The following is a 14,986-nucleotide window of genomic DNA, read 5'->3' on the forward strand; positions in this document are numbered from 1 at the left end:
GATGTTATTCATTTTCGTGATCGTGGTCGAACTCTAATGTTTTGTCGTTTTCATAGCGCGTTTGTTTAATTGTGTGTAGATTTATTTTTATTGAGTTTGTTAAAGTTTTTGTTTCTTGTTCATTTATTAAGGTTTACAAACATGTAATCGTATTTTGACAATGACATTGCTTTGTTTACATTTGGACACCTAATTCTGAATCAGACTATAGTATTTTTTGGCAGAAATTAAATAACCGTCTGACTAAGAAACATTGCTAAATTGTGCGAGAGAGCAACAGAAGAACACTTTGAAGGTGGTAGAACCCTTTGTGGTTCGACTCCGGCACCACCGCCACACCTATTTCTGTTATAGCAGCAGTGTTAAGCGCTGCTGTGTTCTGGTTTGAAGAGTTATAAGGGAGACATACTTTTCCGAGGCATTCCAGCTTAATCCTTTGGGGTAGCGGCGCATCTGAAGCCGAGTTCACAAAGGGATATCTAATTCTATCTAGGGTTGATTACAGATGTCTATGTCCGGCAATAGCCACTTACCACCTCTGACTCTTACCATCTCTGGACTGCAAGCTCGTCTGCTACTCCCATATTATAAAAAAAACATATAAAAGTAGTTATTTTCATTTACAATAATCTTTTATGAAACAAATATCAGTAATATAGCAGTGATAGCTTAGTGGTTAAAACTCAGCCTGTCAATCGAGGGGTCCGAGATTCAAATCCAAGATTCAATCCAAAGCGCAGACCTCTGATTTAAAAAAAATATGTACGTATTAAAAATTAATCATCACACGGTGAAACAGTTAAGAAAAAACATCTCGAGGAAATCTTATGCAGACTTCCTGAAAGATCTAAAGAAAGTTCTGAAAGATATGTGAAGTCTACCAATGCGCACTTGTCCAGCGCGGTGGACTATGACCTAATCCTTCTCATTCTGAGAGGACACCCGTGCCCAGCAGTGGGACAGTAATGGGTTGATGAATCAAGTTATACGAATAATATTTAAAATAGTATAAAAATACTCACGTTGGCGATCTTTCCAGCATCTCCGTTGTTTCATCTGTAACAAAAAACTTAATAAATCTTATGTTTATATTGTCGCGAGTTTCCGCTACTCGTCAATAGATGGCGCCACTTGTATTCTGAATCACGCTGTTAAAATTTTCCCATTATCTTGCATATATATGAGGCTGCTAGAACCAGAGTGGCCTAACTGCATTTTAATGATTTTTGACCTATCTGTATTTTCGTAATTTAAAAATGTTGTATAATACGCGTAAAACTGCTAGTCCGCTCTGAATATAGAAATGAATCGCGTCGCCATAGCAAATTGTATGACACCTGCTCGCAACAACTTCAGAGCGGACTATACACTTTTACTTTTCTCCATATTGTAAATTCCTTTTTGTAGTTAGGCTACTCTGGTTCTAACAGCCTCACATAAGCTATAAGTTTCCTTGTAGACTTGTAAAAGCTTGAAAAATAAGATCAACTTCGTATACTGGGGGCTTCAATCAGCTTTCCACCTTGCTATGTCAGCAAAACTTTAGGTGATGTGGGGGCTTCTGGGGTAGTGGGTGGCAAAAGTGGGAGCTCGTACCGCCCGGCCAGCGACCCCGGGAAGGCGGGACGGCGCATGCCGTTATACACACCAGAGGGTATAGCGAGCTTACGCTCACCTGGGTGGAGCCCGGCAACGCGCTTAGAGGACTCCGGTTGCGTTCCTTCGATCCCAGAGTCCGTAACGCAGCGCCGAGGATGGCCACCGGGGGGGTTTTAGTGCGATAAAAATCCCACATAACCCCGTGTCGTTTCTATGGCCTTTTGAAATTTCCCCCTCGCAAAAAAAATAAACAATAGAGATACCTGGGGAAATGGCCGTTTATTAAATTTCAAAAATCATATATGTCTAAAATAAACAAACATACACGATCTTGGATACACACAAATCTTGAGCGGTTTCTTATCTTTTATCGACTTTATCGACATAAAGATAGAAATTTTTGGTGCTTTTTTGACTATGTGTACATCCTATATATTGTAACCCAAAAATTTACTAAATAAAGATTATGAATTATGAATCATACGACAACCGGCAATTGACAACCGATTATCAAGATAAACGCAAATAGAACGATTAGAATCCTTTTTCTTGTCACGCGGGCTTATGCCCTGTGACAAGAAAGACGCTCGAGCAAATTAGCACGCATGTCTTACCCATATGCGTGCAGTTTCTCTGCATATGCGTGAGTGTGGCTTACATACTATTTTACAATATAAAAGTACCAAATGAACATGCAGTCCACCTGATGGTAAGTGGCTCCTGCCGCCAATGGATATCTGTAATGAACCCCAGATAGGATTAGATATTCCTACCTGAGGTCGGCCACAGATGCGCCGCTACCCCTGAGGACTAAGCTGGAACGCCTCGGAAAAGTATGTCTCCCTTACCACACCCTTCAAACCGGAACACAGCAGCGCTTAACACTGCTGTTATTAGGCAGAAATAGGTGTGGCGGTGGTGCCACCGGAGTCGAACCACAAAGGGTCCTACCACCTTCTGTCATCAACCCCATTTTTTCTTTTTAGTATATGTTGTTAAAATGGTTATACATAAACTGAAAATTTGTAGTGTCAATCTATTACGGTTCACGAGATAGAGCCCTGTGACAGATCGACAGACGGACAGTTACCGCAGTCTTAGATAATAGGGTTCCGTTTTTACCCTTTGGGTACGGAACCCTAAAAAACTGCTATCCAATAACCTTCCCCAGCTTACCACGTCCTATGTACTTCATAAACCACTAGAGGTCTTTTTTTTTGTTTACGAGGGGGAAACATTTAAAAGGTACCAGGTGCCGTGGGAGCGACGCAAGGTTATGTGGGATTCTTACCGCACTAAAACCCCCCCGGTGGCCGTCCTCGGCGCTGCGTAGAGGACTCCGGGATCTCCAACGGAACGCAACCGGAGATCTCTGAACGTGTTACCGCATCAGGCTCCGCCCAGGTGAGCAAAGGCGCTCCTCACACCGTCTGGTGTTTACAACGGTATGCGACCACACATACTGTCGTCCTTCCCGGGGTTGCTTGCTAGACGGTTCGAGCTCCCACTCTTGCCGCCCGCAACCCCGGAAGCCCCTTTTAATCGCCTCATACGACAGGCAGGGGATACTGTGACGACCCACGTGGCGGAACGGCCACCATACCGGTCTGACGCGCAAAGGGTCCCGGGTTCGATCCCCGGCCAGACAGATATCTAAATGATGAATTTAGATTTCTGTTTCTGGGTCTGGGTGTTTGTGTATTTGTCTATGTGTGTGTCCATGGCAACCACGACACAGGGAATCCTAGTGTGGGGCTGTGAGTGTAGAAAGCGTTTATTATTATTATTATTATTGTAGCCCTATTCTGATCTCGGTACTACAGGGACAACTAGTGGTCTAACAAAGCACAAAGCGCGACGTTGCTTCACACTACAGATCGATTACAATCTATACATGGATTGGTTGCCGCGGGTTTCATATTACTAATACTTACATATACATAACCACATAAATATACATACAATATTAGTCATTACAAGTTGCGACATATTTGTAACCGTATTTAGATTCTAAGATGCCGGACGATTTACATATAAGGCGTGGGCATATAACCCTAGTCCGTGGCGGCCCCAGAAAAAAAATTAGGTGGTGCGATATCTCATGTTGGAGCACCTTAAAATACTACATATGGACTTGCAAAGTCCTTGTTTGGTCCTAGCGACGTTGTTTTTTCTTAGCTCAGATACAGTGTTTTAGGCGCCCTCGTATGACGGCGCCCGGTGCGTTCTATATGGAGTTGGTTATAGTCCATAGTGACTTACCATCAGGTGGACTGCATGTTCGTTGGCTACGTAATCAACTCAAAGTATACTACATCACAGATTAGGTATATCACGGATCACAAATGCGTTACTACCCCTGACGACAAAAATTTAACGTCGGCAGCGTATCGTGTGCCGCCCCTATGATAATATAAGCGGCAAAAAAGGTCGTCCTATTTAAAATATTGCCGCCCTTTATTTAAAACGTGCTGCCCGGGGGCACAATTTGAGATTCTAAACTTTTTCTATATAAAACATAATCCTTATCCTTACTAATATTATAAATCCGAAAGTAACTCCGTCTGTCTGTCTGTCTGTCTGGTTGTCTCTTCTTCACGCCCAAGCCACTGAACCGATTTTAATGAAATTTTGTACAAAGATAGTCTGAGACCCGAGAAGAGACAAAGGATAGTTTTTATCCCGGAAATCCCACGGGAACTAGGGATGGCGATCTAAGATCGATTAATCGGAGAATCGATCTTTTGGACCCAAAACATCGATTATTTTAATCGATATTAGTAAGGATTGAATCGTAAACTATGCATTTCATCTAGTGATGATTTTTAGCAAAGTTGAAGGTACGAATTTTCACTTTTATGTATATTAGTATGTTATATTTTTTTCTTTTAAACACGGGCGAAGCCGCGGGCACCACTAGTGTTATATAAAAAACTATTTTTCCGAACTCCCGTCCGAGGTCGATGTCCCTCCCCCTTTCCACGTCATACTACACTTGTTTGATATGGCCTGTCTCCTCTTATCTTACTATTTCATAAAATAATCCATTCATTATGGTTATAGGGGCGTCATACCTTCCGCGTCTCTCAAATCCTGAGGCTATGTACCACAGCTATGTACCAAAAGGGGAGTGGACATCCCCTTTTTGCCCGCTCTTTATAGACAGACGAGCTTTTGCCCGCGGCTTCGCTCGCGTTACGAAGTAATATTTTCATCCCCTATTTTGTCCCCTTGGGGGTAGAATTGATCAAAATCCTTTCTTAGCGGATGCCTACGTCATAACATCTACCTGCATGCCAAATTTCAGCCCGATCCGTCCAGTGGTTTGACTGTGCGTTGATAGATAACTACGTCAGTCAGTCACCTTTGAGTTATATATATTTAGATTCTCAGGTGGTAAATAGGTACTCCCCGAATTCGTAATATTAAAATTTTAATTAAAACATTACATTATAACGAAAATGCTTTACAAATATACTAAACCCCAGTAACACTGCTTCTATAAATATAAAAATAGTAACAACTTACGTGTGTCGGCCATCTTGATTGTCGCTATCAGCTTGCTATCACCATTGTGTACGTACGTTGAACCTGCAAGATAAGAATTGCCATCAAAATCGTAAGCAGGTCAACCACAATACTATCGGCGCTTTGTAGTGGTCAAGATTTGATGATTTCGTACCCAAACTGTATAAACGGAACCCTATTATAGTCCGCGCCAAACTGCTAGTCCGCTCTGAAGTTGTTGCGAGCCGGTGTAGTCATACAATTTGCTATGGCGACGCGATTTATTTCTATATTCAGAGCGGACTAGCAGTTTTACGCGGACTGTACCAAGACTCCGCTGTCTGTCCATCTGTCCGTCAGTCACAGGGCTCTATCTCCTGAACCGTAATAGATATACACTTCAAATTTTTACAGTGTCTTTATAACAGTGGCTACAAACAACAAATACTAAAAGTATTAAATAAATCTATTTGATCGTTTGGTACCCTCAATGTGCAACTTGCACTTGGCTAATAATTTTTTATCATTACAAATAATATAGTAGGAGACCAGCATGCAGTCCACCTGATGGTAAGTGGCTACTGCCATAGGGACATCTGCAATCAATCCTAGATAAAATTAGGTTCCTACCTGAGGTCCGTCATAGATACCCCTGAGGAGTAAGGAATGCTTCAGATAAATTTCTCTCCCTTACCCTTCAAACCAGAACACTACAGTGCTTAACACTGCTGTTGACACAGAAATAGGTACCGCCAGAGTCAAACCACAGAGGGTTCTACCACCTTTATCTTTCACAAATTTATATAAAATTTTAATTTTAATTATTTCTCCATTAAATTTTCGACCACTCCCGAGTACTTCCCAACTCGAATACAGTAGTTAATCCATAATAAAATTTACAACCAAATTTTAGAGATAATAATAAATTATTATATCATATCTTTTAACTTTTATAGTTTTACATCTTAATTATCCGTAATAAGCATCAATTAGGGATTTAGCCAGATAACAGCTGATAGATACAAAATTGCACAATAATTGTACAAAAAATTATTAATCGAATTGTATTTTCCTCATTTTTTCAAAGGAAAATGTATTATATTATTACTTAGTAGACGACCCGCGTGGCGGAGCGGTCACCATGCCGGTCTGACGCGCAGAGGGTCCCGGGTTCGATCCCCGGCCAGACAGATTTCTAAATGATGAATTTATATTTCTGTTTCTGGGTCTGGGTGTTCGTGTATTTGTCTCTGTGTGTGTCCATAGCACCCACGATACAGGGAATCCTAGTGTGGGGCTGTGAGTGTAGAAAGCGTTTTTTTTTTTTTTTTTTTTAGTTTTATCACAAATGGTGTTGACTAATATTATAAATGCAAATATGGGTTTGTTTGTCACACTGTCACGTCTTAACTACGTAACCGATTGTCATGAAATGTACACACGTTGTCAGGGGTTCAGAAAAGGACATAGGGTTTTTTTTTTTTAATTTAATATAAGGGTATCAGACGAGCATGCAGTCCACCTGATGGTAAGTGGCTACTGCCGCCCATGGACATCTGTAATCAACCCCAGATAGGATTAGATATTCCTACCTGAGGTTGGCCACAGATGCGCCGCTACCCCTGAGGACTAAGCTGGAATGCCTCGGAAAAGTCTGTCTCCCTTACCACACCCTTCAAACAGGAACACAGCAGCGGCTAACACTGCTGTTATTAGGTAGAAATAGGTGTGGCGGTGGTCCCGCCAGAGTCGAACCACAAAGGGTTCTACCACCTTCTGAAGGGTACTTTAATACTGTTTTCTAGGGATACTTATAACAACATTTAAGGCGCCATTTACTAACCGACCACAAGCAAAGGTGTGGTTAAAAGCTAGTCTATAATTTTTAGACTTATAAGGCACCATTTATATAAATATTGAATGTATTGTGACAGAAAAAATGATGTTTTTTGTATGATGCTTTGTCAGAAATAGTTTGTATGTGTGGTCGAGTCATAGAAGATATAAATAGATTGAGACGCAGTGTATAGAATGATTTTGTTTTGTCATGGACCATATATGACACATATGATGTAAATATAATGTGTTAACAGAGTGTGAACCCACAACAATTAGGGCATCTGTATGTCTTTGTCATTCAGTTTTTTTAGGGTTCTGTTCCCCTAAGGTTAGGAACCCCAATTGTTAAATTGTGCATCTGTCCCAGGACTTTATATCATGAACTGTAATAAACACTTCTTACTGAATATGTATTAGTATAGCCTAGTGACTAATACATAACAAATACACGTTAAAATTTTAAATATAAACTGTTGATTTTTGGGTTAACTATTGAACCATAATAGTAGTAAATGGTATAAATGTTCACTTTATAATTTTTTGTAATAAAAGAAAATGAATATTTGGCAATAAAAGCCATTATAGAAATATAGATACCATGGACAAACATAAATAAAAAATTGATTAGACAAAGAATAGAAATATTATTATTAAGATACAATTCAATATCTTAAAAACTTGTACCTTGAGATACAATTCAATATCTTAAAAACTTGTCTAATGTATTTTTAATACACAAATTGTTGGCACTCAAAGTCTAGAATAACATATATTAAGTTAGCTTAAGATGTTGTAATGTAATACATGACTGTCTGTGTCCAAAATACAATAAAATAAAAAAAAAATAAAAAAAAAATATTTATTTACATTTCCAACTGTCTAACAATTTTAGATTTGGTGACTTTGTGACAAAAAAAATGCTGACATTTGTGACAAATAAGCGAATAATTGATTTCAAACAAATAAAGAATAACAAAAAATATTTAAACTAACTTTTTCTGTTACTTTTCTAGCAACAAGTGTCTGCCTAAGAATTCAGTGTATAAATGATTGAATAGACTAAAAAATAAGTTAACTTTTTAATACTTTTCTACTTATCTAAATAGTCAAATTAAAACCAAAACTTTGTTTTAAACCCGTCTTGTGAAAGGAACGACCTAGGAATTCTAATCGTAATTTAATACTCTCATTTGCAGTAATTACAATCCTTAACGACAATTATAAGTTATACTCACTTATAGTCGAGTAGTTGACCTTTATATAGGCCACACAAACACTTAAACTGCCGATAAATCACAAAATTACAACTAAAACCACTGAATTGACACTTTCTAAAATTATTCAAACAATAGTTAACCTAAATCTATAAAAACGCCCACAAACAAACCGACGGGCAGAGTTAGCTTGTTGCGAGGTTTGCATGCTCTATCCAGTAAGCATTACAAGGATTTTATGCTACAAAATGATAATTTTATAAAAATCATCGATATACAATAGACATCTGAGCGATGACAGTGACAATGACACTTCTAACAAAAACCTTTGACAATTTTGCGCGGTTGCGCGTTTTGTTTTTCAATTCTAGCCAACTTGGTACAAAAATAAATAAATATTTTATAATTTATTCCGTACATATTTCAATATTTTTAAAACTTGTTTCATTGGAATAATTTGACACATTACTATATTGAAACATTAAAAAATAATACAAGTTTTAATGTTCAAATGAAAATTGATATTTAAGTATTTAGCATGGTGCAGATCTGCAGAATCCAAACGCGACTGTCACGTCATGGAGTCATTCGACCTTGATTGATTATAATAGTTTCCGCTCAAGTAATCTATGTGTTAATTGTTTGTGAATTTCGATATTTTTACTAAAATTAAGATGTCCGCACCAAACGTAAACGTCTGTGATATACCTGAGGATGTGATGAAAGCTCTGAATGTGTTCCGTTTTCAAAGGATACAGCATAACTCAGCTCTTATAATAAAGGTATCTATATTGTTGTGTTGTTTCCGTGGCAAATGTATTGATAGATAACAAATGGGAATATTTATGTAAAATAAGGAATAAATATCCGTGTGTTCGAGTGATCCTAAATAGTTTTTGTTGTCTTTCATACCGGAACACTCTAGTGTTTACCACTTCTGTTATTAGGTAGAATTTAATAGGTGTGGCGGTGGTGCCTCCGGAGTTGTAACACGAAGGATTCTTCCACCTATTGGTGAAGTGCGGATTGGTAGACACACACTTGAATTTTTTTAGAGAACTCGAAAATATAATTTGAAAATTTTTAAACAAATGTTTTCTCTTGGTCTTCAATCTCAGAGAAACCTGTAAGTTAAATCAGTGAACATAATAACTACTAGGTAAAACATATATACACTATAATGTCTTATGACAATCATGAGAAAATATTACATTAATCTTATATATAAAATTCTCGTGTCACAGTGTTAGTTACCGTACTCCTCCGAAACGGCTTTACTGATTTTCACCGAATTTTATATGCATATTCAGTAAGTCTGAGAATCAGCTACGATCTATTTTTCATACCTCTTAGTGATGAGGATTGTTCACCCTTAACTTTTTTTATTTATATAGCAACACAATGTTTGCCGGGTCAGCTAGTGTGTTACATAATGAAAATTGCCCAATAGCATGCAGTCCACTTGGTAATGGCAACTGCTTGTACCTACCCCTAAGGACTAAATTACAATGTCTCTTTTAGTATCTCTCAGACACATTCTTAAAACAAGAACACAGCAGTGTTACACTATTAGGTATAGAAGGTAGAAATAGGTGTGGTACATTTAGAGTTAAACCACAAAGGCGTGGCGTCTTCTAACTCTGCATTATTTAATTTAGCTAATCTCCCAATTAAGAACATTACTGTACGTTTTCTCTGCTAAATAAATTATTTCCAAAAACAATTGACATTCCTGAAATTCCAGGTTAATCGAGAGAAACAGTCCCTGCAAATCGATGAGGAACTCTCCGACTTGGAGATTGAGGATCTACAGGAAGTCCTACCATCACACCAACCTAGATTCATCATATACACGTAAGTAGACCCATACGTAGACAAATATAAGCCAGATACAGGAAAAGTTGTCATGGGTACCCAAAAGGTAAATCTGGATTTCTGAAATGATTATGGCAATTATAACTATATATATTGTACATCGCAGACACATACTGTAGCAAAACATATTATAAGAAATCATATTGGTCTAAATAATTTGAAGGTGGTAGATGCTGTGGTTCGAGTCCCGTGGCACCACTGCCATACCTATTTCTGTCTAATAATAGCTGTGTTAAGCGCTGTTGTGTTCTAGTGTGAAGGGTGTAAGGGAGACATACTTTTCCGAGGTGTTCCAAATTAGTCAAGGGTAGTGGCGCATCTGTGGCTGAGCCTAGGTAGGAATATCTAGTTCTATCTGTGGTTAATTACAGATGTCCATGAGCAGTAGCTTCTTACCATCAGATGGATTGTATGCTCGTCTGCTCCACCCATATATTGTAAAAAAAAAAAATGTGTGTAATGTGATGTGACCGTGCAGAAAATTAGGGGTTTTATTTTATCTGTTGAGTCATACAATGAAAAAGAGTTAATTATATCTGCAAAAAATATATTTCAGTTTCCGAATGACACACGATGATGGCAGAGTGTCATATCCTCTCTGCTTCATATTCTACACACCGAGAGATGCACAAATGGAATTACAGGTAAAGAACATATTATAATGATATTGTTGTGTATGTTTAATAGGGAATAACACTTCTTAAGTTGTTGTCAACCTATTACGGCCCCATTTATGGGCACGGGTCTCCTCTCAGAATAAGAAGGATTAGGCCATAGTCCACCGCGCTGGACAAGTGCGTAGTGCTTCACCTTTGAATTTTTTTTTATTATAAATCTCTCAAGCGTTCAGGTTTACTCACAATGTTTAACTTCACCAAAGTGCATAATATTGAAAAATCAGAGATGCCTGTGATTTTAACCTCGGACCCCTCAAGAGAGAGTTCGAGTTTCACTCACTGCATGCTCGTCTGCTACTCGTATATTATAAAACAATCAACGGGTAGCACTCTGGGAGTGGCAGCAGAACTGACAACTTGAATATTAACGGTGTGCATTTTTTTATATTTTGGAATGATTGGGGAATAATTTTGCATGAATTGCTTTACTTATCAGTATAAAAGTACAGATATGTGGTAAAATACAACATTCATTGATTGTGCTAGCGTACACAAACATGACAGTCTTACGAATTTTCGATCAGATCACGTGTCTTGACGGGAGTTTAATCAAATCAAATCATATTCAAAATAGGTTCTTTACAGAGCACTTTTTGAATGTCAATACAACTACCACCACTTCACAAGGTGTTTCGTTATGTAGAAGAAGCGGCGAAAGAAACTCCATAACACACATCTTTTAAAAATTTTTTTTTACAATGTCAACTTAACGTAATGGTACATGTGGAGCTGGAGCTAATACATTCTAATTCTTCAGTTTAACATTTTTACCCATTACAAAAAATGCACAACGCCGCTAAAGGTTTCACTCCAAAAAAGGTTTGAAACACAGTTGTCACATAGATTATTATAAGTTTTCTTACAATTTTTCAGGTAATGTACGCAGGCACTCAGCGAGCCCTGGCAGCGGCTGTCGGTGCACCACGAATGTTGGAAGTTAGGGAGTTAGAAGAACTCAACACTGAGTGGCTTAACGAGAAGATGAAGAAGTAACTCATATGTGAGTCAGGTTTAAATGGGCGTATATAGGTATAAACCTCGCCAAACTGCTAGTCCGCTCTGAAGTTGTTGCGAGCAGGTGTAGTCATACAATTTGCTATGGCGACGCGACTCTTCTATATTCGGAGCGGATTAGCAGTTTGGCGTGGACTATACAGTTTTATAGAGTTGAAGGTGGCTAATATTTACAATAATAATCTATGGGGGGCAGATGTTTTCTTCACAGTTTTTAATGGTGAAAACATCGTGAGGAAACATACCTAGTAAATCTTAAAAAAATAGTTTCAAAGGTATGTGAACCACCTTTCTTTTATAATATAGTAGTAGCAGACGAGGATGCAGTCCACCTGATGGTAAGTGGCTACTGCCGCCCATGGACATCTGTAATCAACACCAGATAGGATTATATTCCTATCTGACGCCGGCCACAGATGCGCCCCTACCCCTGAGGACTAAACTGGAACGCCTCAGAAAAGTATGTCTCCCTTACCACACTTCAAAGCAGAACACAGCAGCGCTACACTGCTGTTATAACAGAAACAGGTGTGGCGGTGGTGCCGCCGGAGTTGAACCACAGAATTTTCTACCACCTTCAAAATGCCTACTACATAAAATTATATATAACATATACGCCCATTTATTTAAACCCGAAATAAGTGAACGACCCGCTTTTCGAAAAGGTACGAATATTTTATGAATCCGAATGAATGATTTCTATTCTTATGACACAAGCAATATTTTTATGCAAAAGTATTATTGTAATATCGAAATGGAGTTTATCTTAACATAAAACGAATTTTTAGTAGTTTTCTTACCTCCAATAGACATGATAACAGTATTTAAAATCAAATAATAAATGATTTTAGTAAAAAAAATATGTTGAATAGATTCAAATTATATTTTCTATGCAATGTAGAGATGTGACGTCACTCGCCAGCATTTTCGCGATTATTTCATTATTCAATAAATTATTACTTAAAAGTGCCAGGAACCACTTTTATAGTTAATATAATTTAAAAGACAATTAAGAATAAGATCTAATTAAAAATATATGTTTTAATCTATCGTGCAGTAACTTTGCCATGAACTTTCTTTAAGGCGCTCGAACACCGCTTCGACAAAGTTATTAGAATCGGTAATGTCATCGGTTCTTGATAATTGTTCGAGATTTTGAATTAAACTGACCCTTCAAAGTGGGTAAATGTTGAGTTCAAAGTTTCCGTTACATACATACATACAGATAAAGTTAATAAAAACGTGGTAAAAAGCCAATATTTGTGTTGTAACTTAATTTATAAGCGAAATAGTATAATTTTTGAAAACAATACACATATAACTATATTATAAAAAGATATTTTTAAATTTGTCATCATGTCTATTGTATAGCTGTCGTTATATATTGCACAACTTAGCAATATTGCCGCAATCTGTATAGAAGAGATTGTGTTTAGTTTGCTATTTAACTCTGATTTAAAGTAATTCTGAACATTGGCGGTATTTGTATTTATACGTTGTTTCAAGCGTTGCGGCAATATTTCAAACAATAACATTGTAAGAAGAACATCGCGGGCAATATTGCCGTACTTGTCAGTAATATTGCCAGTAATGTATTCTACCTTAAATGTAGCCTGTTTTGCAATTGTATGAAAGCAATATATTTTATTATATTTAATAAAAAAGCTTCTGAAAATATTACTGAAAATATTAAAGTATATGTTATTATTTAAGTTTTTTTTTTAAATTATTTAATGCCGCATCCGTACTATTGGTACTTACCGCAAACCTCTACAAATAATTGGCTTAATTTGTTTGGTACACAAACCAAGTCAAACATCTCTATCCACACATTTGAATTTGTGACGGTTTGTCGAGGTTTGGCAAGCGTGTTGATGTGGCATTTTATTTGGCTTGATTTGCTTTTGATGTAGACTTGATTTCATTTTGAAATTTGAAAATTTTCATTTCGTTCGTGTTCTTGCCTTGAAAAATGATGTATATTTTTCTATTTTTAGCTTTTTTCTTGAATTAATTTTAAAACGAACCAAAGGTTAACTTTTTATATTTTTTAATATTGCAAATGTAGGTCCCATTTATATTTCCAGACATTGAACGTGCCAGGCACGTATCGTGTCAGACATAATAATTCTATACAGTATATTGCCAGGCACAGACCGTGCCTGCGCTGTGTTACGGTAGATATAAATACGTCAAAACACATTGTATAGGAGAATGCATTGTCTGACACGACACGTGACTGACATGCTCTGTGTCTGTATATATAAATGAACCTTTATATATAGAATTTATAGCACATAATCTTAATATTGTGTAACCAGTAGTATATCCATTAGAGTAGGTTGCCCACGCCCAAATGTGGGGTTGTAGTGGGCTTATAGGCTGATTTTATTAAAAACATTCCTTCTAAATGTATAATTAATGAATTTTATTTTTTTAAAATTTAAAAATTGGGTCATCGAACCTGAGACTTATCTTTTTATAATTTGGGAATTAAAAAAGATAAATATTATGTAAACAAAAAATACCTGACTGCTTAAAAATATAGTCAATGTCACTCCCACATTAGACGAATCCAACGACACCTCATATGTTAATCCGTCAAGTCGTTTGTGCTGCAGCGTGACACAGAATGACACATACATACATACGCCCGAAAAACATTACTCTGCGGTCGGGTAAAAAGACTCTCTAATTTAGTATATTTGTATAATTTTTCATATACTCTTTTACTTTTAATATGACAGTATAAATCAAAAGTTTACTTATAAGTCGTCAGTAATTTTATTTAACACAAAATATAAGTTATAAGTCGCTGATAACTATAGCACATTTACGAGTAAATAATATCGATTTAGTTACCTTTCTTTTAATTATTTTTAATATTTTTTGATGTGTAATTTGCAGCGGGAATGCAGTTCATCTGATGAAGCATCACTGCATAAATCTTCAAAAGAGTCCGTCTTAATTTTTTGTAGTTTGTCTGTCGTGTTACACATATTTTTGTCTTATAGTTCATTATATGTACAGACATTGTACGTGTCAGGCACGGCCCGTAGCAAAGCAAAATCATATCGTTCCATAAAATGTATTAACGTATGTGCGGGCCTGTTAATATTCTATTAAATATAGAATATATGTATCCTCGATATTTTAAATGAGCACGACGAGGAAATCAACCTGACTCATATATATAAAAATCTGACGCTCTCGAAAACCTTCAAAAGCGAGTTTTCGGCACTATCATAAAATCGCCGTGAG

At 37.1% G+C, this 14,986-nt stretch overlaps 1 protein-coding gene across 1 annotated transcript; it reads left to right on the forward strand.

Moving 5' to 3' along the window:
• The first annotated feature begins 8,732 nt into the window (after window positions 1–8,732).
• On the forward strand, window positions 8,733–14,388 carry GMF (Glia maturation factor). Its single transcript, XM_073092458.1, has 4 exons — window positions 8,733–8,941; window positions 9,904–10,013; window positions 10,591–10,678; window positions 11,585–14,388. The coding sequence occupies exons 1-4, from the start codon at window positions 8,834–8,836 to the stop codon at window positions 11,702–11,704; spliced, it is 426 nt and encodes a 141-aa protein (XP_072948559.1). The 5' UTR covers window positions 8,733–8,833; the 3' UTR covers window positions 11,705–14,388.
• Window positions 14,389–14,986: the final 598 nt, after the last annotated feature.

Source organism: Epargyreus clarus, unplaced genomic scaffold (assembly GCF_041222505.1).
Source record: "Epargyreus clarus isolate Ecla_fem2 unplaced genomic scaffold, WU_Ecla_fem_2.2 ptg000036l, whole genome shotgun sequence".
Lineage (NCBI taxonomy): Eukaryota > Metazoa > Arthropoda > Insecta > Lepidoptera > Hesperiidae > Epargyreus > Epargyreus clarus.